This window comes from Acanthisitta chloris, unplaced genomic scaffold, assembly GCF_000695815.1.
Source record: "Acanthisitta chloris isolate BGI_N310 unplaced genomic scaffold, ASM69581v1 scaffold16794, whole genome shotgun sequence".
Taxonomy (NCBI): Eukaryota; Metazoa; Chordata; class Aves; order Passeriformes; family Acanthisittidae; genus Acanthisitta; species Acanthisitta chloris.
Window position 1 is genome coordinate 1 of NW_008671149.1, and position 23,179 is coordinate 23,179.

The 23,179-nt window shown below is 46.0% G+C and overlaps 1 protein-coding gene across 1 annotated transcript in view; it reads left to right on the plus strand.

Annotated features, from left to right (window-relative positions):
- Positions 1-14,531: 14,531 nt before the first annotated feature.
- PDLIM4 (PDZ and LIM domain 4) overlaps positions 14,532-23,179 on the plus strand; it is a 29,122-nt gene continuing 20,474 nt past the window's right edge. Inside the window, exon 1 of the mRNA XM_009073993.1 lies at positions 14,532-14,683. Coding sequence (XP_009072241.1) covers positions 14,556-14,683 — 128 coding nt within the window. The 5' untranslated portion in view covers positions 14,532-14,555. The remainder of the gene's footprint in view (positions 14,684-23,179) is intronic.

The following is a 23,179-nucleotide window of genomic DNA, read 5'->3' on the forward strand; positions in this document are numbered from 1 at the left end:
GCCAAATACACTCAAAGAAGCGTCCCCTTCTGAACTCAGCGCTGTTTCAGCCGCTTTTCCCATTGTTACAGCATTCTCTCTGCTTTATTTTTTTGGATGTTAATTCATAAAGCTCCGCTTTCAAAGTTTTTAGTGCTCGGAGGGTTTGGACTCATGCCCTGGACTGAGTTCACAGGCTGTTGGGGTTTTTAAGGAAGGCATGAGTTAAGTCAGAAAGAAGTTTCTCTGCGCAGGCTGCAGTATTCTGGGGTCCCTGTGGGCTGGTAGTAATTACTGTGTAAGTGTACTTACACTTGTGTTTAACCTCCCAAAGATGTATTCTGGAAAGTTCTTTGCTAAGACACTGCGGCTAGCTTGAAATGGGCTTTGTGTGTAGATGTATGTGAGAAGAAACCATCCCCCGTGCAGAGCGGAGCACGGTGAGGTGCTGTGATGGGCTGCCTGATGGATGAGGTGCTGTGTCTGCTCTGGGCACGTTCCCGCGGGCACTGGTGTTTCCTTTGCCACGGGGCTGCCCCGAAAAAGGGCTGGATGCCCCAAGCTGTGCTGCCTGCCTGGCAGTGTGGGATTGCCGAGCTCCTCTGGGCAGCTGCTGCTGCAGTGCTGGAACAAACACTGAGTGTATTGAAAGGCTTTGAAAGGAGCTATAACTTCAAAATACTGTAAGGCACGCAAGCTGTTTGCTGCCTTTTCATTCATCTGCCAGAGCCGTGACAGAAAAGGGAAAACATATATCCTGAGTTTCAAAGAAATAGTTATGGAAGAGAGCGTGTTTTAAAGAGATTTGGTTTGTATTTGAGTTCAAATGTGCCTGTTGCATAGCTTTGTCTCTGTTTTTACTTTGGACCGTCCCTTTCCAAGTAATCCAGCAAAGGCTGTTCTGGAGGAGCAGCAGGAGGAGACGGATGGAAGAGAGGGAAGGCTTGGGCAGTGCAGGGAGCAGCAGCTGGTGGTGCTGCCTGTGCTGCCAGGGTGGGCAGGCATCTGCACACAGCTGGGGGTCTGCATAGTGATGGGGAGGCATTTTGCTTTTGGGATTCAGCCTGCACCTTCTGGGCATGGGGAGTTCAATTTCTCCCCTGGTAACAGGGGATGTATCACTGCCTCTCAGCAACTGTCGAATTGTTCCTGTTGTGAAAATGAACAACTTTAACTTAGTGGAGGGAGCTTGTTTTCCTGTTTGTTTTAATATCAAACAAGCAAAACCAAAGTCTGCTTCTGCTTAGACAGGTAGAGGGCTTGCCAAATTCCTTGTTTGATTCAGCAAACCTGGGAGGTGTGACGAGGGTGATTCTCATCAGGCCAGTCTTGCTGTTGTTTGCAAGGGGCTGTAACATAAGAAGCAGTTGTAGGGTGTTGTTCCATGTGGCAGCCTTTTAAATCAGATCCTATTTTAATTCTGCTCCCACTGGAGACTGAGGTGATGCTCTGATGTGTCCTACTCTAACAGCTGCTCCCGAAGCGTGATAAACAACTCAGTGGGATGTAAGTATAGGTATAGGGTCCTCTGCTTGGGCTCTAGTTTCTTAACACAAGAAAAGACTTCACTTGCTCTGCAAATAGTGCCTGAAATTGTTAAAATCTGGGAAGAGTTAGCTTCTACTGCAGCTCCTGGCCTTGGGGATGCAGGAAAAGGCTGCTGGAGGGCTCCCTGGGGAGCCAGGGCTTTGCTTGGGGGTGGGTCTGTGCAACCCTGCTACTGTGCAGAGGACTGATCGTGGCTGGTGTGGTGCCATATTCCCTTTTATTCTGTAGCTGTCCAGAAAATAGGTCTTTTCTGGCTTGAAACCTAGGCAGGGGAGCTGAGGATTCCCTGTCTCTTGGAATGGGGAACCTCTAGCTCCCTTGCTGGCTCACTGCATGAGGGAGGGAGCCTCTTGCTTTTGGCTGACTTCTGCATCCTTCAAAGTGCCTGTTTTCTTTATTTTTAATTTTATTTGTTTTATAGTAACATGCCATTAAATTACAAACATCCTTGGAAAAGCAGAAATTCTGCCAGGAGGCAGGACCACACTGTGGGACTCCCACATCCAGCTGTGAGCCTGAGATGATGATATGCTCTGGGTGTGCTGGGATGCCTGAGGGATGTGGGTTTGCTGCAACTCACATCTGAGCCCAAGGGGGGCCACATGATGTTTGGGCTGTACAGCTCTGCAGGCATCTTACCTGGACTGGTTATGTTGGGAAATCAGGTTGCAGTTTGGGATTTGAGGCATTCAAAGCCACCCACATTCAGCTCTGGGTGCTGGAGGCTGGCTGTGTACTTAAAAAAATACCAATTTGTCTGTGAGAGGCTGAAACAAAATTATTTGGTCATTAATAGGTTAGTTTTCTCTACTCTTTGCTAACCTATTACAGGAAACCATTTCTCCCCAGACTTCTCCCTGACCATAACAGTGCAGGGATGTGTTGCTGGCCCAGGAGCCACAGGCAGCAATGCTTTGCTGTGTGCTGGGCGACCTGGAAGGGTGCAGTTTCCTCTCCAAAGTCTGTCCAAGTGTCATTGCTCCAGGTTAAGTGAAGGCAGAGTTCCTTAACGGTGTATTTGTGGGACTTGAAGCCAAAGTGTCACTTCTAGAGGGAGAAATAATGAAGCAGCTGATGTGGAAGGAGCTGCCAGACTGAACTGAGCTGAGAGCTGCAGCAGTGCTGGGCAGGAAGAGGTGTCTGACATGGAGCAGGAGGGAGAGCAGAAGGTGGTCCATAAAAGTGGTTTGTGACAGTATTGTCAAGAGATAAACTTGAAAAAATATTAATTTGGCAGCAAGAAACATAACAGTCACCCAGTCCTGCTTTGGGATAGGACTTGCCTTGCTCACAAGGGTTTGCTTTAGTATTTAGCCCCTGTGAGTTGTCTGCCTCTGTGGAGGTGCAGCTGATGGTGTTGAGTTCACCCCTTGCAGCTGTTTCAAATATGGTCATGACACGGAGCAGTGGTCTCTTTCTTGAAAGCAGGTCACTTCCCTCTGGTTTGATCAGTCTCAAGTGACAAGGGGTAAAGATCTGATTACTCAGGTGACTGGGAGCACCTGATGCTGAGCTTGGCCCTGGAGTTCTTGAGAACTAATGCTGAGTTCTTGGGAACTAAAGATCAATGCAAATCCAGAAGTGTGTGCTTAGGGCATCTCTCATGCAGTCACATGAAGTTAGGTGTGCTATAGCTACCCTTTTATTCCCGTTTATTCCTGTATTTTCTGGAGGACCCAGATGAGCAGGGCTGGAGTTTGCTGGGCCAGTTTGAGGGCACAGCCCCGATGGTCATACTGGTGTGCTGTCAGCACAGTGCTGGGAAGGGAATTGTAGCCCCAGGCTGTGCTCTGGGGGAGAAACCCAGCTTATTTTATACCCACTGTTACAGTGAGCTAACACTGGGTGTAGTACATCACATCATTAATGGTTCCACCTCCTAAGGATATTTATGGGGTAGGGAATGATCCAAAAGATCTGCTTAGAGTTGGCTTTAAAGACTTGATAGAAAGTGGGTTTAAGACCTAATGAAATTTCTGGTAGCTGACTTCTGCTTTTCCTTGGTTGAGCAGGTTAACAACTGAGTGCTGCCTTTGTCCTTTGTGGGAAAGGGGGCTCACTGTGTCTCTTACTCCAGGTAGTGATAACATTGCCTTTGACCAGCAGCTATGGCTCAGGAACAGGAATGGAATAACTCAGCTGCTCTCAGAGCTGTGCTTGTAACCACATCAGTGAGTGCTGCGGTTCTGTGTGGGATCACAGTTGATCTACCCCTTGCCTGGGATTAAAAGATAATCAGTCATTAGCGTAACTAGAGGAGCTGAATGCATTTAATCACTTGAACTTGCTTGTCCGGCTCCTGGAGCAGTCAATGTTGTTATCTGCCCAGCTCTGCCAGTGTTAATCCATGCACTTGCTGCTTTTGAAATAATAGATAAATTACTTGGCTAAACAGATAATTGACAAATGGACTGATTCCAGTAACTTTTAAACAAGATTTTAATACCGTTTTTCCTTTATCTGCTGGCTTCAACATCAGTTTACACACTGGTCTCTAGTGGAGCAGCAAAAATGCAATTTTCAGTGTTGGCTTGGAACTGTAACACAAGAAGGGTGAGAAATAATTGGTCTGCAATCCATTATCCAGGTATTGTTTGAGTTAAGGTTGACTTTTAAACTTAAGCAGCTTTTGCATTTGAGCAGAGACGTGTTCTGTTAAAGGTTAGGATACTCAAGAAGGAATTCTGCTGAGGAAGGAATTCCAGTAAAAGTGATTTTGTTGACTCTGTTGGGGCAGCTGGGAAATGCCCGAGTCTGTTGCTGTGCTCCCATGTGAATGCAGAAAGAACCCACTTGGGGTGATAATTTCTGGGGTGGCTTGTGATACTTGTTCTTGTGTGAGTGGGGATGGTGGAGCATGAAGAGCTCTCCAGGTCCAGGGGTTGCAGGTTTGGTTACCTCAGGAACTCCGTCTATGTTGGTGGAGAAGGCAAGCACCAGAGACACCAGCAAAGGGAATGGGGCCATTCAATTGGATTTCCATAAGTTTTTTCCTGGTTTCCCATGTAATTTTTATGTATTTGATAGTTTATCAAATGTAAATGATGCACCCTGTGTTCAGAGCTCCCGAATGTACTGATGTAGCTGCTCTGTGTTGATAAATCCCCAAACTAGGACCCCAACTGATTTTTGCTGACCTTTGGTGGATTTGCTGCCTGTGTAGAGCTGAGTGATGAAAGCTGTCCCTCAGTTGGTTGCATAGTAATGTTTGTTGTAGTAGTTCAAGTGGGATGATTTTTTTAAGTGGAAGGAAATACTTTTGCTTGTCAATTTTCGTCGTTCTCATCATTCTTGTAAGCTCTGGGGTGAGAGGTCTGGGTGGTTACGTGTGAAGCTGTGCTTCAGATAAGAACTAACAGAAATGTCACAAATATATTTGCTGCTGATATGTTTCTATTGCTGAGGCTTTGTTTAATAACTGAAAGAGAAAAATAAATGCTTGTGCTGGTTCAGGAGACAGCAATGGTGGAATATGTTGGAATGAAAACCTAATGCTAATTACCGTAATCAAGCACACTGATAATCCCAAGCGCTAAAGCAGGCGGAAAGAATGATTCATGTAGATCCATTCAGGCAAGCTCTGACCTTGGGGCGAGTTAGCAAAGTAAAACCAGCACACCCTTGAAAACACCAGGTCTCCACCAGGCTGGGCAAAGCAGAATGGGCTCAGTGTCGCTGGGTATTTTGGGTTGGGATTCGGGATTTTGTGGGTTTGGGAGATTTTCTGTTTTTCTTCCCTCCCTCCGCCCCCCTTTTTTTTTCCTTTTAAATGATGGTGATGTCAATATTCCTTGAAGATTGAAAGATTGCCTCTTGGGACATGTATTCAGAGTTACTTGGGAGAAGTGTGAACATATATCCCACTTTATCAAGTGGGGTAAAGAGAATAAGGCTTACTAGAATGGCCCTGTTAGTGCAGGAAGCATACTGGGGGAAATGCATGGAATTATTCTTTTTTTCCTAAACTTTTGGTTGGTGTATAGCATGACAGATGGTGATAATCCTGGTTCTGCTGTGGTTAGATCAGTCCTTTAATTTTAATATAAATATGCCATTATGGATTGTATGGAATTAATAGAGACTAATGCAATTTAATTTCATTTTTGGTAGCTTGAGGGCAAAATGCATATCACAAATCTACAAGAGTCACTGAAAATCCTAGAAGGCGTGAATCCCCTTATGTTTAATATTACTAACTGAATTTGATTGAACTCTCAAAATGCATTGACTCACAGCTCTCAGATACCCAAACTCTTAACAAAAATGTTTTTATTTTTTAAGTCATCTGTGACCACAGGTGCTAGAGTGTGAAAGAAAACAGTAGATCTCTCAAGATTTGGCAGTGTTGATAAAATATAGATTAAAACAAATATGTTCACAGAAAATACTCTGCTTGATTTGTTGTTGGTGCCAGATGTGTGCAGGAGCAAACCTGTATCTCACCAGCACTTGTTCATGTAGTGGGTTTGTACACAGCCCTTAACACCCCACTCACCCCAAGCCCTGGCAGATAAGGTTGTGTTTGTTTTCTGCTTCAGGATTTACACAAAAACTTCAAGCAAGCCTAAGTTTCCCTGGTTTAGTTGAGCAAATGCAAAGGTGTGAACCCGAACTGTGACACTGGAGACACATCTGGCATCTGAGCCAGCAGGGACCCTTTCTCCCCATAGAGAACAGAGCTCCATTTAAAGAAGAAAAAAAAGCAAACAAAAAACGTGCTGTGTAAGAATATTTCAGCCAATGAATTTTCCTAGCACCATAAAGATGCCACACTCAATCCTTCTTGTCAACCAGAGCAACTCACATTCACACCCAGTAAGCCTTAAGTAGTTTTACATGTTGTGTGGACTGATAGCAGATTATGTGCCAATGACATTTTACAGTGTGAGCTTCAGAAAGCAAAATACACCAGATTAAAGAAGACAATTTCAAGTCATTATTCTTAATTATCAGATAGGGGCTGTGCACAGCTAAAAGAGAAACTGTCTGGAACAATTTACTCCAGCACTGGTTGGTAATGGGTACCACTGAGGAGATGGTCAGCTGGGTTTGCTGGATCCTAACTCTGAACGCTGTTGTTTACCATAAGCCACAAAACACTTCAGAAGCCTTTTAGCGTGTGTAAAGCTTCTGATTCAAAAGACCAAACCCTGCAAAATATTTAACATTCACCACTAAACTGTGAGAAAGCAGCTGTGTAGCAAAGGCAGGAATCTCTGCGGTCTGTGATTAACACCTGTCTGTGCCACAAGAACAAGCTCCAGGTTTGCTCTCCAACTGAATGAAACTTTGTTGGAGAACTTTCTTCTTTTTGGAGGTCCCTCTGTGGTCACTTTTCTTCAGATGGGAAAGAATCAGCCTGCCTGCCTGGCCAAGAGGGCAGTGGTTTGGAAGGGAAGCTCCAAGCAGCTCCCCCATGTCTTCTCTGGAGCAAGCCCTGGGCTCTGTGCAGAAGCTCAGGAAGCTCTGCTGCTTGCTGAGGGCTGTGTGAGGGGTGAAGCTTCACTGGAGAGCTGAAGGAGATGAAACAATTATGGGCATAAACTTGTTCTCTGGTGCTGCCAAATCCAGTTTGCTGAGCAGTGCACAATGCTGTGGTGCCTGAGGGACTGCAGCGATGCTCTAAGCACACCCACATTAAGGGCTCACTGGTGTCCCCAGGGCAAGCTGTCCTGCCTTGGCCTTGCTCCCTAACACAGCAGAGTAAATATTAAGTAGCTTTATGTGTAGTAGCAGCTGTATTGCTGAAGTGGGCCTTTCTGTGCAGTAAGGCAGTGCATCTGTAACTATCCTTGGAGGGAGGAGTAAGGGGCATAGTGACTGTGACCATGGGAGGCAGCATGGGGTGCTGCTGCCTGTGCTCAGAGTGCTGCTGGAGTTGTGTGTGCCCTAGGGCTGAGCAAGCAAGTTGTCAACAAAATGCACCTGGTGATCCTTGTGGGTCCCTTCCTTGTCTTTCTCAGTCTGTGTTTTGAGGTTTGAACTTGGCTGATTGCTCTAAAACCCATGTCCAATGTCATTGATTCTCAGCCTTTTCTTTGTGCAGAGACCTCAGCCTCTGAGCTGGGTTAGGATCTATACTATGTTTCCAAATTTGGAAACATCAGTACTTGGGTTCAAAAGGATTTTCATGTGTATTGCCTTTTGTAACACTTGTAGCCGGGTTCTTCCCTTTTGAGCTTTTAAGAGTTTTGTTTTCTTCAGTAAATGAATTCATGTTGCATAAACAGTGTTCTTCATTTACCAGGCTGTGAGCATACCTAAATAATGCCTTGATACATCAGACTTCATATAAGCAATTAGAAAAACGCAAATGGATTGGCAAGGAATGTATGTGAATTCAAGGCAGGATGCTTCGAAAAACTGAAGAGAATCCCTGGAAAGAATATTTACAGAATTTGAGGAATTCATCTTCATTAGTTAGTCATTTGACTCTTGGTTCTTCCTGTTTGAAAAGATGTAGCTAAGATCATCCCCTGCCCCGTAGCATGGAACAGACTGGCTTTGTTTAAAAGCTGAGAATTTTGTCACACTATCTTGAAAGCCTCTCCAAGACTTTAATCAGGCCCTTTTGATCACACTTGCAGAACAGAAAATTCCCCCATCCTTGCCTGCAACAAACTGCCATTGATTTAAGGGAAGGGTGGTGTGATCTGTGTAAGCTTGTTTGGGATTGCACCTTTTAACCCGTTAAATCCTGGGAAAAGGGCTCTGTTCACTCATGGGATGCATTACAGTAGCACTTTAAATAAAAAGTGTAGGAGAGATGGCAGAGAACAAGTTGCCTTCATTATGTGTGAGTAGTGAAGGTGTGAGTGGCCAGAATAGGCATCTTTTGTTAATTTGAGTGAAAACTGCTGGGAGAATAAAGACTAGGCTCATCTTTCCCATGGCTGTGCTGAGGTCTGTGCAGGCAGTGTGGAGCCGTGTCCCTTGTCCTTTGACACAGGTGGCCTTAGAGGCAGGTTTCTGGGAAAAAGAGTAAAACATAAAGAGGGATTAAGTTAATATAAAAAATTAACCTTTCACTAAAGTGTTGATTGTCTCAGCTTGTGGTGTTGGCCCAATTCTTGAGATGGCTTGGGCGAAGCTATATTCAAGTGGAGCTGTCTCCACGTGGGCAGTGTTCCCATCCCCGCACGGGCAGGGGATGCAGGCAGCAGGCACGGGGACTTTGCCCTGCTCTCAGTGCTCTCCCAAGCCTGGCACCTACTGTGGTCAAGCTCCAGGGTGGAAACTAGAACATTATGTGCGTTTCTTGCTTACTAAATGATATTGCATGGCTTCAGCAACAACCAACTTAGTACAGCAGTTGCCTTAATGTACTTTATTTTATTGGCCTGTTCTCAGATACCAGCACTTAATAAATCCTAACGAGGCTCCAGCAACCAGATAAGAGAGCTTCTGCTGGCTTTGGGGTTTTCCCAATCTGTTCCATAGCATCAGATTGTCCACTTGTCCTGGGAGAGGGCTGTTGGAGGCCAGTCCCTTTAGAGGAGAGGGGAGAAGTGAATGGTAATATTGGTGATGGGAATTGGAAAAACTTATTTTAAAAAATTGGTTGTGATTGTGGAGATAGAGTTCCTTGGTTGATGACTTGGCAAAAGACATCCTTGGTGTAGGGGTGATGCTTGCAGCAGTCACCAAACCTCCTGTTGTGACTGAGGAGGCAGAGGACAGTGAGAGAAAGGCTGTTTACTGAGGGTTCTTTCTTTAAAATTTGCTTTTTCCTACTGGGATAATATAAAGCAATGAGACAGGCACCAATACCTCTGGTATTTTTTGAAGTTCAGTGTTACATGGAGGACATAAAGATGTCACAAGTGAGACTTGTCCTAAGGGGATTAGGGAGAATAATATGCTTTCAGGAAAAGGAGGGGGGAAAAGTACCTTCTGGCTTCCTAGTGGAATGAATCCCTGTGGGAGGCATTCTACAGGTGTGTGGTGCAGGGAGAGGCTGGTCTCTGGGAGCTGCTCACTGGGGGCACATGCTTTGCAAACCCCCCATGCCCTGCTCTACAGAACCATTTGCTGAGCATATGGTTTGTTTTAGTATTTTCTGTTTATAAATGTTCTTCAGCATCTTTGGTTTTCTTGAGGGAGAAACAAAGAAGCAGCTGCTTGTTTTTGTGGAGGGGTTAAACGCAGAACATTGTTCTCTCTGGGCTTTATTTAATTTGGGAGAGCAGTAGAACTGGCAGACGTGCACACTGTGTTCCCAGAGCGGAGGCTCTGCTGTGTGTGCAGTTCCCTTAGGCACTGTGCTTCTATGGGCATAAAAGGAGCTGTGAATACACGAGTGCCAGTGACCTCCCCAGCACACTGACTGGTTCTGCATGTATTTCATGCTCTGTTCCTGAAGAGGCAGCAGTGCTTAGGTGATCGGTGGTGGGTATTGCACGGGTAGCACTGCAGTATCTGCTTAACTATCTCATGAAGAACTTGCCACCAGCTAATTCCAGCCCTGCCCTGGTCCCAGATGAGAGGTCTGGTGCACTGGACCCATTGATCTGAGGTATTTTGATTCACTCTGGGAAAAACATGAGGGAATGGCCTTAAGCTGAAGGAAGGTAGATTTAGGTTAGATATGAGGAAGAAATTATTCCCTGTGAGGGTGGTAAGGCACTGCCACAGGTTGCCCAGCGAAGCTGTAGAAGCCCCCCACCTGGAAGTGATAGGTTAGATATGAGGAAGAAATTATTCCCTGTGAAGGGTGGTAAGGCACTGCCACAGGTTGCCCAGAGAAGCTGTAGAAGCCCCACACCTGGAAGTGTTCAAGCCTGGATGGGGCTCTGAGCAATCTGGTCTAATGGAAGGTGTCCCTGCCCATGGCAGGGTGTTTGAACTAGATGATCTTTAAGGTCCCCCCCAACCCAAACCGTTCTGTGATTCTATGAAATCATCCAGCTCTTCTGGATTGCATCCCAGGCTGTGTTTCAAAACCTGCTGAGCACCAGGGCTGGCACAGGAGAAGAGGCTAAAATTCCTGTAGCAGGAAGATGCAGAGGAAAGGTTCTCCACTTTCGGTGGTGTTGGGCAGGCTGTCTCAGGCAATTTCACCCCAAGTCTCCATCAGCTGGCTTTGGATTTATATTGCAGGGCAGCAATAGCCATCAGCATGAGTTAAGTGGTGGCTGGGGGTTCACCTCAGTGCTGCTTTGTTGCTGCATGAAGTTGTGTCTTTGGGAGCTCAGAGCTTCCAGAGGAGGTGGGATTCTTGCCTGGTCAAGAAAGAAAAACCTTTAGGGGAATTATAGTACAAATATTTATGTTTCTTTAAGCCCACAGTGTTTGCTGTGGGTTTGGCTCTTGGTGCTGTACATTTGACTGCTCTGAAGGTGTATTGGGGTTGCTGTCACCCCACAGCACAAGCAGAGCTCTTTGGGAGTGACATAGCCTCACAGGGACTGTGAGCTGCTGACAGCACAAGGGCTCAGAACCCCCTGTCTATGCGTGGAATTCCCCACCAGCACCTTTCTCTGGCCCTGAAACACCAACACCTGCGTGGGGCCCTGCACCCCTGAGGATTAGCAGGGTGTGAGGGACTGGGCTGGCTCCTTGCTAGTGTGTAATTGCCCTGCCTAAGCTCTTCACTGGAGAAGAGCAGACAAACAGCCCAAATCCTGGCAGGCACTCAGCCTGGGCAAGATGAGGCATGGTATACACAGGGCACAACAGGCGCTGTGGGACAGAGCCCGTGCTAGGGCCTGGTGTGTGAGTTGGGACTTGGCATTAGGGTATTTGGTGTTACCTGTGGTGGGGAGATTGCTCACACCACCCTGAGTAACGTATCCATTGGTCTGGTCTTGGTCTGTGTTCATTCAACCTTGATTTTTGAAATGGTTTGTTCTTGGCACAGATGGAGATCTTAAAAAACAAACAAATAAAATCTTATCACTCTTTTTCTTAATCCTCTCCTGTTCTCAAGCCTCAGCTCCTTTGGAGGCCCCTTGCAAGAACATGGGGCTCCAGTGACTCAGTGCTGGTTTTCTTTGCAGTGTTTTTTACTTCATAACTTATCCGGTTACTCTCGAATCCATGTGTGCTTCGATGACATCGCACACTGTGGTTACAGCTCAGGGCAGACCTGAGGCCCCTCTGGAGAGAGGCACAAGTGAATGTCTCTGGTACAAGCTCTGTCCCAAAACCTCTGTGTACTGCCAGGCTCCAATGCCATAGAATCACAGAATATTTAGATGGGAAAAGATTTCTAGGACCATCAAATCCAACCATTAGCCCAGCAGTGCCAAGGCAACTGCTAAACCCTGTCCAAAGTTGATAGAAACTTGCAGGAGGATTCAGGTGCAGCCCTGACCCATAACCAGACTCATCAGGCTTTCTGGGGTGTGTTTGGTGTAAATGGCTTTGCATAGCTATGAGTTAGGAGAACTTGGTCTAAAGTATTGTAAACATTATTCACTAAAATACAAACTTTGGACCTGACAGACATTACAATACTGATTCCCAAGCTGTTGAGACACGGATGCTGTATCTCAAACTAATGAAATCTTGGAGCGCAGCTTCATTTCAAGGCCTTGGTCATCTCCACAGCTAGTATAAAATGCTAATATAAAAATACTGCCAAAATAATTTGAAATAAACCAGAGTCTACAAATAGGAAACAGCTAAGAGTCCCATTTATGAACAGCTTATTCTCGAAGGAAGGTACAATCTGGTTAAAATCAGTGCAGGGGGAAAAATTCATCAGACATCTAGACATCATTGAATAGACAAGAACAAAATACAGCTGTCCTGGGTCAAGCAGAAGGTCTGTTAGTCCAAAAGCCTGCTGGCAGCCAAGGCTGTAGGGCGGACACCGGGGGAAGCAGATAATAGCAGGCAAGCACATGGAGATGCTTCTTTGGAGGTGCTGGTTGAGCTTCTGGTTGACTTTCTGGTGAGTCTGGCAGCTTCTGTGGCTGTAGGACTCTAATGCCCTTTGAATGGATGTTGTCTTACATGGGTCCAAAAAACCTAATGCCAGGGAAAAAATAATCCTGTCCTAGGTTGAAATGTCCTGTGTCAGAGCTCTACAGCTAACATGCAGAGCTGAAAAACACCTCCCGTTGTTTGCTCTGAGCTGAGTCATTGGGCAGCCTGTGAGGGGTTGGCCTGGCAGGTTTGTTAGAGCCAAACAGCCCAGCTGAAACTATTGGAGAGCAAATGGCAAATGCTGATTTACTCTGACAACACAACAAAAGCTGTAATTTGGGCTGCCAGTTCTACTTAAATGTCAAAAGTGGCTTGGAGCTCCTCAAACACCTTCAGGTTCATGTTTCAGTGGTGTTGGTGGCTGTTGTCCTGTAGGGAGCAGCGCAGCAGGTTGATGTTATGCTGGGGGCTGCCTGCTTCTCACCGTTCTCTTACTGGCCTCAGTCCCCTGGGCAGCCCCAGTGTGACTCACAAGGGCTGTCAGGGTAAGACTAAATCCTCTTTGAGTTCCCTATGAAAAGAGAACAAATCAACCCTGAAAGTGTTCAAGACCAGGTTGGATGAAGCTTTGAGCAACCTGGTCTTGTGGAAGATGTCCCTGTCCTTGGCATGGGGGTTAGAACTGGATGAACTTTCAGGCCTGTTCCAACCCAAACCATTCTATGAATCTAAGAAATCAAGATGAAAGACAGAACGTGTGCATGTCCTCTTTCTAGGAGACCACACCATAGCCTGTGGTCGTTGAGGGGCTTGTGGGCACTGGGAAACAGGTGGCCCCACTTGGTTTCAAGCTGTCTGAAAAACCACACTTGGTCTGTCAGTGTCTGGTTGGCATCATGCACTGCTGTAAGCCACACCCAAGGGGCGATGGCAGGTAGAGCAGTGCTCCTGTTGCCTGGATCTATCAAGCAGAGTGTATTGGGGCAGAGACTCATCACCTGAGACAGGGAATTGTCCCCGTGTAAATCAAGAGTAAACAGAATCAAAGCACCATCTTGCTTTAATGCAATCAGATATGAATAACCAAAAGTCAGGCTCGCTGTACTTTCTCACTTGATAAACCATGTGCTTGGCTAGCAGATGCTCTGACTGACTGAAGAGGAAATTAGAGAGCAAACACATAGCTATTAAGAGTTTAAATAGACACGTTTACCTGTCCTGACTATGCCTTGCGTCATTTTATATTACTGTAAAAATTAAAACCACATTTAGGATGATGTAAATGAAATGGTAATTTCACAGGAACCTCTTTCATGGGCTACAGGATTGGTCTTCTGGCTGACCACAAACAGTACCTGAACCTGTCATTAGTTCCTCAGGAAAGAAGTTAAGAGTTTTATAACGTTCTGGCACTCCTACAAAACCAGAAGGAAAGAATTGTGGAGACTTAATGAGCTGTGTGATATTTATAGAATAGAATCATGGAATCGTTTAGGTTGGAAAGGATCTTAAAGATCCTTGAGCCCAACTGTTACCCCAGCTCTGCCAAGGCTACCACTAAACCATGTCCCCAGGTGCTATGTCTATTAAATCCCTCCAGGGATGGCGACCATGCAGGGCTAGAAAGAGGCAAGTCATCTGGATGGCAGTCAGGAAAAACTGATGTCAAACGTGACCTCTCCCCAGGCATCAGTTAGGATGACGGCACTCGCCTTCTCTGTATGTGGTTAGCCAGAGAGGAAGGTTTCATTAGCTCTTTAGGGATTGACTCTTGCAGCACCATTTAAGGTCTGTGAAGCACCTGGAAGAAGGGTATAGAATTATTTCAAGCAAGAGACTAATGTGAGGAGAGGACCTGGTGACACACTGACTGGGGTTGACTGAAATCTCTTATTCTAAGTAGTGTTGTTGTAGAGGATGGCCCCTGGAGAACTGGGGCTGACCTGAGAGCTCTGGCACCCAACCTTGGGTAGGTGCCATATGTGTAGGCAAAACACATGTTCTCCAGAAATAACTATTTCCTTTACCTGCAGCTTATTCCAAGAAACTGGATGGTTTTGGATTTGTTTTTGTTTTAAAAAAACAAACAAACAGCATTCATTTAAGTAACCATTTTATTTTTCCCTGCCCAGATTAATCCTGGTAGTAAAGCAGCCATGGCAGACCTGTGCCCAGGAGATGTTATTCTGGCAATCAATGGAGAGAACACTGAGAACATGACACACTTAGAAGCACAAAACAAGATCAAAGCGTGTGTGGACCAGCTGCTGCTCTCCGTGAACAGGTTGGTCTTCTCTGTTTGTTGTGCTTCTGTGTCAGCTTTGTTGCAGAAGGTTTGTGTCTGGCCTTGGAACAGATGAGCCCTTAGGCTCAGTTCTTGGAGCATCCCTGTGGTCTGGGTAATTGTCCTGTGACTTTAAAAACAGTACACCAAAATGATTTTTAATGGAGCATTGATACAAAAAATGGGCTCATTTATACATGTGGATTATCATTTGTACCTTGCAATGCTTGTCCAGGCTGTGACCTGGGTTGTCTTTCAACCCAATGGAGATTGTATCAACACAAGCAAGAGTACACTGGGATCAAAATCAAAGCCTCCCACTTCGTTAACATCCACCTGTCATTTTCCTAAACATCTGTTCAATGAATACACATTTGAAGGTCCTGCCAAATTCACTTTTTTAGAGTATTTCAAAGCAAAATTAAGGCTTGGGTTTGGGTGGGGTTTTTTCTTTCCATTGGAATGAATTCTGTAGCTAGATGTACTTAATCACAAATTATCTAGGCAAAATGAGTGCTTCTTTTAAGGTTCACAAATGACTAATGTTATCTGTAATAGGTTTAAGTAAGTGGATATAGTTTTCCACTTCAGTTTCAAAAGGCATTTCCTGCTATAAAAGAGCTATCATTTAGTGTTTATACTCTTTTTGGAAAACCATGTAATTCTGAGTGGATGCCTGGGCAGCAGGGAAGGAGTGCTGCTGTAAATGGAGCAGTCTCTGTGGTTCCTCAGACAGCAGTGTCCGAGCTGCTTGGCTGAAGCAGAGTCCTCTGAGCTCAGCCCTTGGTCTACAGATGATGTGGCATCAAAATTAGGAGAGAAAGAAAACAAGAAAAGCAAGCAAACCCTTCACACAGGTGCAATTTCCCATAACCAAGGAGGACAGTGGTTTTTGCTTTCCATTTGGAGCAGTTTTAGGGAGATTGGATGGTGGTCTACCTGCTACACGGGCTGTGCTCAAGGCATGACAAGGGTTCCCTTCCTGACTGTCCACAGGCTGCTGGAGCTCTCCTGGGAAAAGGTGGAAATCTTTGTGTAGTGATGGAAGGTTTTGGTGAGCCACCAGCTGCTGAGGTGGTTTGGCAGCAGAACAGCTTTGTCAGGAATTAGAACAAGGTTTTGCTGAGAACAACTTTCACCTGCACTGTGGCAGTGTTTCATTCTCATGTTTCTACTGTGTGAATTTATGGGCTGAATTCCCACCTTTACACCTCATTTTATCCACTGGTATCAATTGGAATTTGTTTTTTGGCTGAGATTTGATCCTTGAGTATCTCTGAAAGCACATCTCTCCTAAGAGGTGATTCCTGCACAGGGCAGGGGTTGTCACAGTGCTACAGGGGTGGACAGAGGTCTCACAACAGTGCTGGTGTGTGCCTTGGTGGGGTTAGGGATGATCTGCCTGTTTTGTTTCCCTAAGATGCAGAAATGTTTATTCATGGCCTCATGATGATCCTCATGTGTGGAGTGTCTGTGGCTTCAGTTTGGATTTTCCCAGCTGTACCTACCAAGGTGGATATTTCTTAAGAGTGAGACTGTGGTGTGGCCAGAGGGTGGTGAAATCTCTTAAATGCAGATGTTGCTGCCTGGTGTCATTAAGCCTTGCAGTAGTGCAGGGTTTGTGGGTGAGGTGGCCTGAGCTTTGCTAGGCAGGAAGGCAGGCAAAAGGATTGCAATGGTTTTGTTGGGCCTTAAAGTCTTGATAAATACAGATTTGAAAGGCTCTTGTATCTCATAGGCAAAAATAAATGTTTGGGATTCTGTAAGTAGGAAGAGAGAGGAGCTGGTGATGGTGAGGAGCTGTTCAGCATGAGCAAGATCACACTGCTGGGTTGGTTTGATAGCTTCTCTGAGGGCAGAACACACTTTAGCTGTGCCCAGAGATGCCCATGAGAGTGGCATTCTTCCTGACTGGAAAAACTGAGTAGTTTGGTTTTTCTACAGTAAGGACAGCAGCTCCAGTAGTGCTTTATTAGGCCTATTTTTAGTTTGGCTCAAAGTGAGTGCTCAGTGACATGGTTCTTGGATCTCTCTCCTGTTTCCTGAGTGACCTGTTGGTTCTAGATGACTCTGCCCAGCTGTTAGTAATTGCTGGAAGCACATCTGGTGCTCCCTCCTCAACGTGAACAGATCCCTCCTTCAGGACCTGCCTCCTGGAGCATGGGATGACCTTGTCCTGCCAAGGGAGGTATGTCCTGAGGTACCACTAGGTTTTGCTGGGTTTTGTGTGTCCAGCTGCTGCCATTTGTCATGGCTGCAGATCACCACCCTGGACTCCTCTCTGAGGCTGGGCTCCAGGAGAACACTGAGTGGAGGAGTGTGGATTCATCTCTTTTCCCTTGGGCAGAGGATGCTCTCCAAGCATCTCTCTGTACACTGCCTTCAGCAAAATAGTTTGCAAAGGAGCTTTATTTTTAAATAAGTGTGATTGTCTGAAATATTTTTGAAATAACAAGCTTGTTTGTTGCATATCTTTAGTGAAGACACATGAAATATGGTGTTAACGCTGTTTTGCCAAAGGAGGGTTCCTCCAGCTGGATGTGTGTGGAGGGAAGGCAGGGAGCTGGGCAACTTCCAGCTCACTGGTGCCCTCTGGTCTGCTCCATCTCATGCCCTTTCTCCATCAACCCTTGGCATTCTGTGTTACTGAGGTAGAGAACAAGACAGGTTTTGTTTTCAAACTCTGGTCAGTAAATTCCCTTTGACTAGTAGGAAAGTCAGAATGGGGGAAAACAAGAAAGGGAAGTTACTGGGTGGTCTGTCACGGGTCTTTCCTCTCCTTGAGACACTTGAGTTTCCCTGGCCTGACTCTGAGCCCCACAGGAGGCAGGGCTGGGGGTGCAGTGCTGAGGAGGTAGCTCTAGACATGTGGGCTGCTCGCTTGCAAAGAATTGCAGGGCTCAGGGTAGCTCTGCATCTGAACTTCCACAGAATTCTAGGGTAGCTGAGGGAGGCAGTCCCTGCAGGGCAGCAGTGGCAAAACAGCATGGTGAGAAGTCTGGGCATTCTATCTCCAGACTGTGGCCACCTAGGATGGAAAATCTGCTTTGTTTTCTAACAGTAACAAAGGAGCCAGCAATAGGGCCTTGATAATCACATCTGGGCTGTCTGTAGTGATGTGTGATCATGTCAACAAATACTTGCAGGTTAAAATTAGTGTTATTGCTTGTGATCAACCCTTTCTTATCCTGGGAGACAGTTGGTTTCCAGGCAAGTGTTCACAACAAGCCCAGGACCCAGAGATAATCAGTTTGGGAGTATAGCATGCCCTGTTCTTGCTTACACATCACTGTATTTTCTTATCTCTTTTACAGAAACCCTTTCCAACTCCTTTCCATGTTAACATATCTCGTGGTTATGCTGCAGCCCTGGATATTAGGGAAGACTTGTTACTTTAAATTGGATCATGCCTCAAATAAAAGCAGCCATAAAATTGGGTTGGAGCTGTGCTTTCCTGAAACCATTGCTCGAGGACAGAGGGTTGAGCACCTGAAGGACCTTGGGTGCAGGATGGGAGACCTTGTGGCGTCACTGTTCCTGCTGCCACCACAGCCTGCTCGGAAGCCTTTGGCACCACTGTCCAGACCTGCCCGTCTGTGCCAGAGGGCCAGGGCGAGCCCCACAGCTTTTTCTGAACCTTTTGTCATCTGCCAGCTGGGAGGGTTGAAGGCTTGTGCTGCAGCTTTCCTGGAGGAGCTGGCCCCATGCCACATTGGGAAAACTGCTGGGAAGGGATGTTGTAGCTTTTCTAGTATGTTGGGGTCTGTGGCTCTCCTGTACACCTGCAGCACAGCTTGGTATTTATGAAGCTGCCTCTGCTCTCAGGCTGGACTAACAGATATTTCCTTCTTTTTTTTTTTTTTTAAAAAAAAATCCCTTTGTCCTTTGTTAAGAACTTAAATCTCTTCAGGGGGTTCTCCCTCCTTCTTCACACCCACATTGTCTAATACCTTTCTTGGCCAGACCCCTAACCCACTAAAGTTAATGGATGTTTTGTCACTGGCTTTTCTGGGTCCCACTTTGCCCTGACACATGCAGGATTTTCTCCAAGCAGGGGGCTGGGAAAGGCAAAGCAGCACAGTAGCATTACTTGTCTGAAACAGAATGGTTGAAAATCCTCATCAGCTCACAAAAGGAGCTGGTTTATATAACTGATGCTCATGTTGGTACAAATGTAAGGTGCAAGGAATTACCTGGGCATCCCTGGAACAAGGACTGGGCATTCAGGTCAAGGTTAACAGCTCTAAAATGGGAAGCCACGAATTCAAGTGAGGCTGGAGTAGCACCTGACACCGGGACTGTGGGGAAGCTGATGATGGTGGTGATGAGGATTTAGCAGTTGATTTGGGCTACCCTGATGATAAATCAGGTGACTGTTCAAGCATCATCTTCCCAGCTGTTGAATGCCAAGCCTAGATAGCATAGGATCTATATTGCCTCCTTACTGCAGGAAGGGTCAGGGCAGTTCTGTGGCAGCAAGTTGGAGAAGATCTGGGGTGCTGAGCAGCCCCATGAACTATTACTCACAGGAACCTGGTAAAACTTGTTCTTTTTACTCACTGTGAAGTTGTCTCTAAGTTACACAAGAAATTCCTTAACAGGCAAGAATTGTGTTAGTGTGTTGTGCCAGGGGAGGTTTAGATTGGATATTAGGGAAGATTTCTTCACTGAAAGGGTTGTCAAGCCCGGGAACAGGCTGCCCAGGGAACTAGTATCCCTGGAGAGATTTTTAAGATCAGGGACATGGTTTAGTGGTGGGCTTGGCAGTGCTGGGCTAACAGCTGAACTTGATGGACTAAGGGGGCTTTTCCAGCCTTAACAATCCTATGATTCTCAGTCCAGTTCCAGCCCTTTCTTTTGCTGATAGCACCAGAGCTGTTGTGTGTGGGGCCATGTGGGTGCTGGAGGACTGGCAGCATTTACCTTGCCCCAGGTATAGCCAGGGACCCCAGGGGTGGTTGGGTTGAATACCTTTCCTGTCTGTGGTGTCAAAGCATAAATCCTCAAAGGTTCACTTTTGGCTCCTTCTAACTAAAATCAATTCTGGAAGTGGTTTCTTCCTCCTTGGTCTGGTGTGTGTTTGCCACTGCTGAGTCTGCCTGGAGAACTAAGTATGAAGATTCTCTGTTTATTCCTCCTCTCTGTAAGGAGATGGAGTTTCTCTGGAAGTTTCTCTGGGAGAAAGCCTAGTAATGAATCTGCTGGACGTGTAGCCCCGAAGTCCCTGGAACCTCACGTAGTTGTTGTTCTTCCCACTTCCCCCGGCTCCTGGAGGTTTTGTTGGGGTCCGTTAGCCGTGAGCAGGGCAGGCATGCTGCTGGAAGATGGGAAGAATGACAATGTATGATGTTCTCAAGTTTCCAGTAAAAGTTCAAGTGAAAAAGTGAATCACAGCTTCCCCTCTGGAGCTCCTCGAGGACTAATAGAGAGGAAAACCGGCAGCTTTCCAGAGCAGTACACAATGGTTTCAGCTGAGAGGAATGAAGGAGGAGAAGTTCTGCAGCTTCTCCTTTACATAATCTGGACGAGCTGGGTCCTTTGGGGTGCTGGGCAGAGTCCAGCTCCTGTGCTGCTCACCTGCCTTGCAGAGGATGAATCCAACACCTTATGGTTATTGTGGTGAGGCTTACACTCGTGGGAAGTTCAAAGCATCAGCTGTAGCTTCTTCTAGACTGAGTTCAGCCCTTAGAAGGCTAATGGCCATATCAGTGATAAAAATCAGTTCTGAGCACAGTGTGATATGCCAACGTGGGAGGTGAAAAGCATTCAGGAGATGGGCAGGACCCTGGAGTCACCCCCCAAAGAAAGGCCAATATATATTGGGGTGAAATGTAGCAATGTGATTATTCTGTATGTCTGCAGCTGCACAATTGTAGATGGCAGCACCTGGTCGGGGCTGGCACTTCCCCAAGTGACAAATGTTAGTTTATAAGGGGATGGAGAAATTAGAGACTCGGTAAGACTCAGGAATTCTTGCAGCTTAAAAGCAGCTCTACAAATGTTGAGAGTGAGACTTGCAGATCATTACCAGGTGAAAAAACATTTTGGTAAAATATTTGAGCATATGCAAGTAATCTTTTGAGAATGATGTTGAGACTTCTAGAAAACAAATGGTGGGATAAAAGGTGTCTGCAACTCTGTTTTTTCAGTGATGTCCTGTTAATGGGTCTGTTTCCCACAAAGCCCCATGTGGAAGGCCTAGCACTAACCTAGGTCAAGTTATTTTTCTTGGGATTGTCCTAGCAGCCCTTAAAAGAGTGCAGAGTGGTGTTAGTGTAGGGTAATGATTTCCACATAGCTGCCTTTAATCCCCTACAACACATCTGAAAACACTTTTCCCGTCCTTGAGCCGTAAATTAAATGACTTGGAACATTTGAGCGACACCTGATCTCTTGCCCATGACGTTGGAAAAGTGCAATGGGTTTTTGCTGTTGCCTAAACACAAAGCTCTGACTGTTGGTAGTGTGAACCTGCTGCCAGGGTGGCTTGGGGTGGCTCTGCTGATCCCCACATCCCTGCTGCTCTGGGGGTGCAGAGTACCCCTCCTGCTGCTGGTCCTGCTGGGGTGTGGGCACAGAGTGTTCCTGCAGTCAGGGTTGGGCTGTGAGCTCCAAGCATCAGCCCCTTCTGCAGTAGCTGCCTGTGGCATCATTCTCTTAGACAGAGTCATCTCTTAATTATTTTGGATTATTTTGGATTACATGGTATTTTGCTGTTCCCAGGGAAAAGAGGGAGTCTCTCTGAGTAAGTATAAATGCTCATTGAGCTTACGATTTGCATTTCTCTTTGGTGAGGCTGATGTTTCTCCCATTCCCCTTTGCTTTGCATTTAAAGGTGCCAAATGGAACCTGAATTGTGCCATTTCAGCTTGTTTCAGCATAGTTCAAGTGGAAGCTGGGGCTGAGGTGAACTTGGCCATTGCTGGAAGCTGTTTGAGATGGTCTGAATTATACCAAGAACTTCTGGTCACTCTACATAATTGATAGTGAAACCTTGAGTTTAATCATTAAAGCATTAGCTACAGATGAGCTTCTCCATGTAAATCAGTCTGGACATGTTTTTTGTTAGGTGTAAGTATTCTCATAATGACTCTTGGAAAACACAAGTTTAGCTGCTTTCTGGTTCAGACATTGTGATCTTTGTCAGGGGTATGGAGAACTGGGAGGCTCCAGCTGGGAAGTGCTGGCAGCACTGGTGACCGAATGCCATAGCTTTACACAGAGCTAATTTACTGCATCGCTCTCATCTGCTGCAGTCAGAATTGCTTTCTGAAACTCGTGTTTACTGGCAAATTGAAGTATTTGAGGATGATTTAAGCTGCTTGGCATGTGGGCTCCAGAGCTGAGAGGGGGAAATGTTGTCACAGCCCTTTCTCAGGGTACTGTGAGCTCTCATCAGACTGGCTCAGTGTGAGGGGAAAGCACGGAAATAATAATGTGATCCCTGCCAATGTAATTAGGCATTTCCATTGTTCTAGACCTCCAGATGAGATTGCCAATGTGGAAGCAATATACACAGCTCTGGATCATGGCAAAAAGCGAGTTGGGGCTGCTGGCGTCCTGGTTTTAGCTGATGTTCCTGGGAAGGACTGTTTCCTTTGTCCCACTTGGAAAGACCAACTTATAGTGAATTGTCCCAGCCTAAAATCAGATAATTACAGTAAAGATAAATTATCAGAACAAGCCATCTAGCTATGAGAGAGAGTATGCCATATCTTGTTAAAAATCCTGTGATGGCAGTACTGAGTAGTGGTTTGGAACAAACAATAACAACCTTAAATCTTCAGAACCTGGATCCAAAGTGTATGAAAGTCACTGGGAGTCCCTGCTTTTGGTAGATTTTAGGTCGAACCTTAGATTTGAAAAGGCAGCTTTGCATGCTGACTGGTGTAGCTGCAAAATACCCAAGGTAAAAAATCACCTTAAGAATTCCTGAGTTAAACCTATGCTTCTTAATTTTTCAAACTTGGACTCTGCAGATAATTAAACCAAAGCTGCTTGTGGTATGTAGCAGGGGCCAGAGTCCACAAAAGATACTTGGATGTAGCCTGTGATTTGTGCCCATGGAACAAGACCCACATTCATTAAGTGCAGATTGCAATGATAAACAGGATAGTTTGCATGTGAAAGCTTTATCTTGAACTTCAGGGAATTTCCATCTCCTAACTCAACCTCCTTGCATCTTAGAAAGCCTGTGTATGATCCTGCTGGACCTTGTCTGGGCCCCTGCAACTCCCTCATACCCCAAGTGCTGGAGATCCATGCTGCGGATCACATCCCAGCCATGCCCTCAGATGCCTTTGTGGGGGAAAAAGTGATCAGGCACATGGAAAAGCTTTGGACAGTGGCAGCATCCTGCTTTGCCTTGGCAGGACTGAAGATGCATTTGGGAATGGAAACTGTATTTTTAGGGCTTTTTCTATCTGGCACCTGTTGAAAGCGTCCACATGATTCATACAGGGTTGTGTAAGCATTCTCCCTGATAGGTGTTTATAC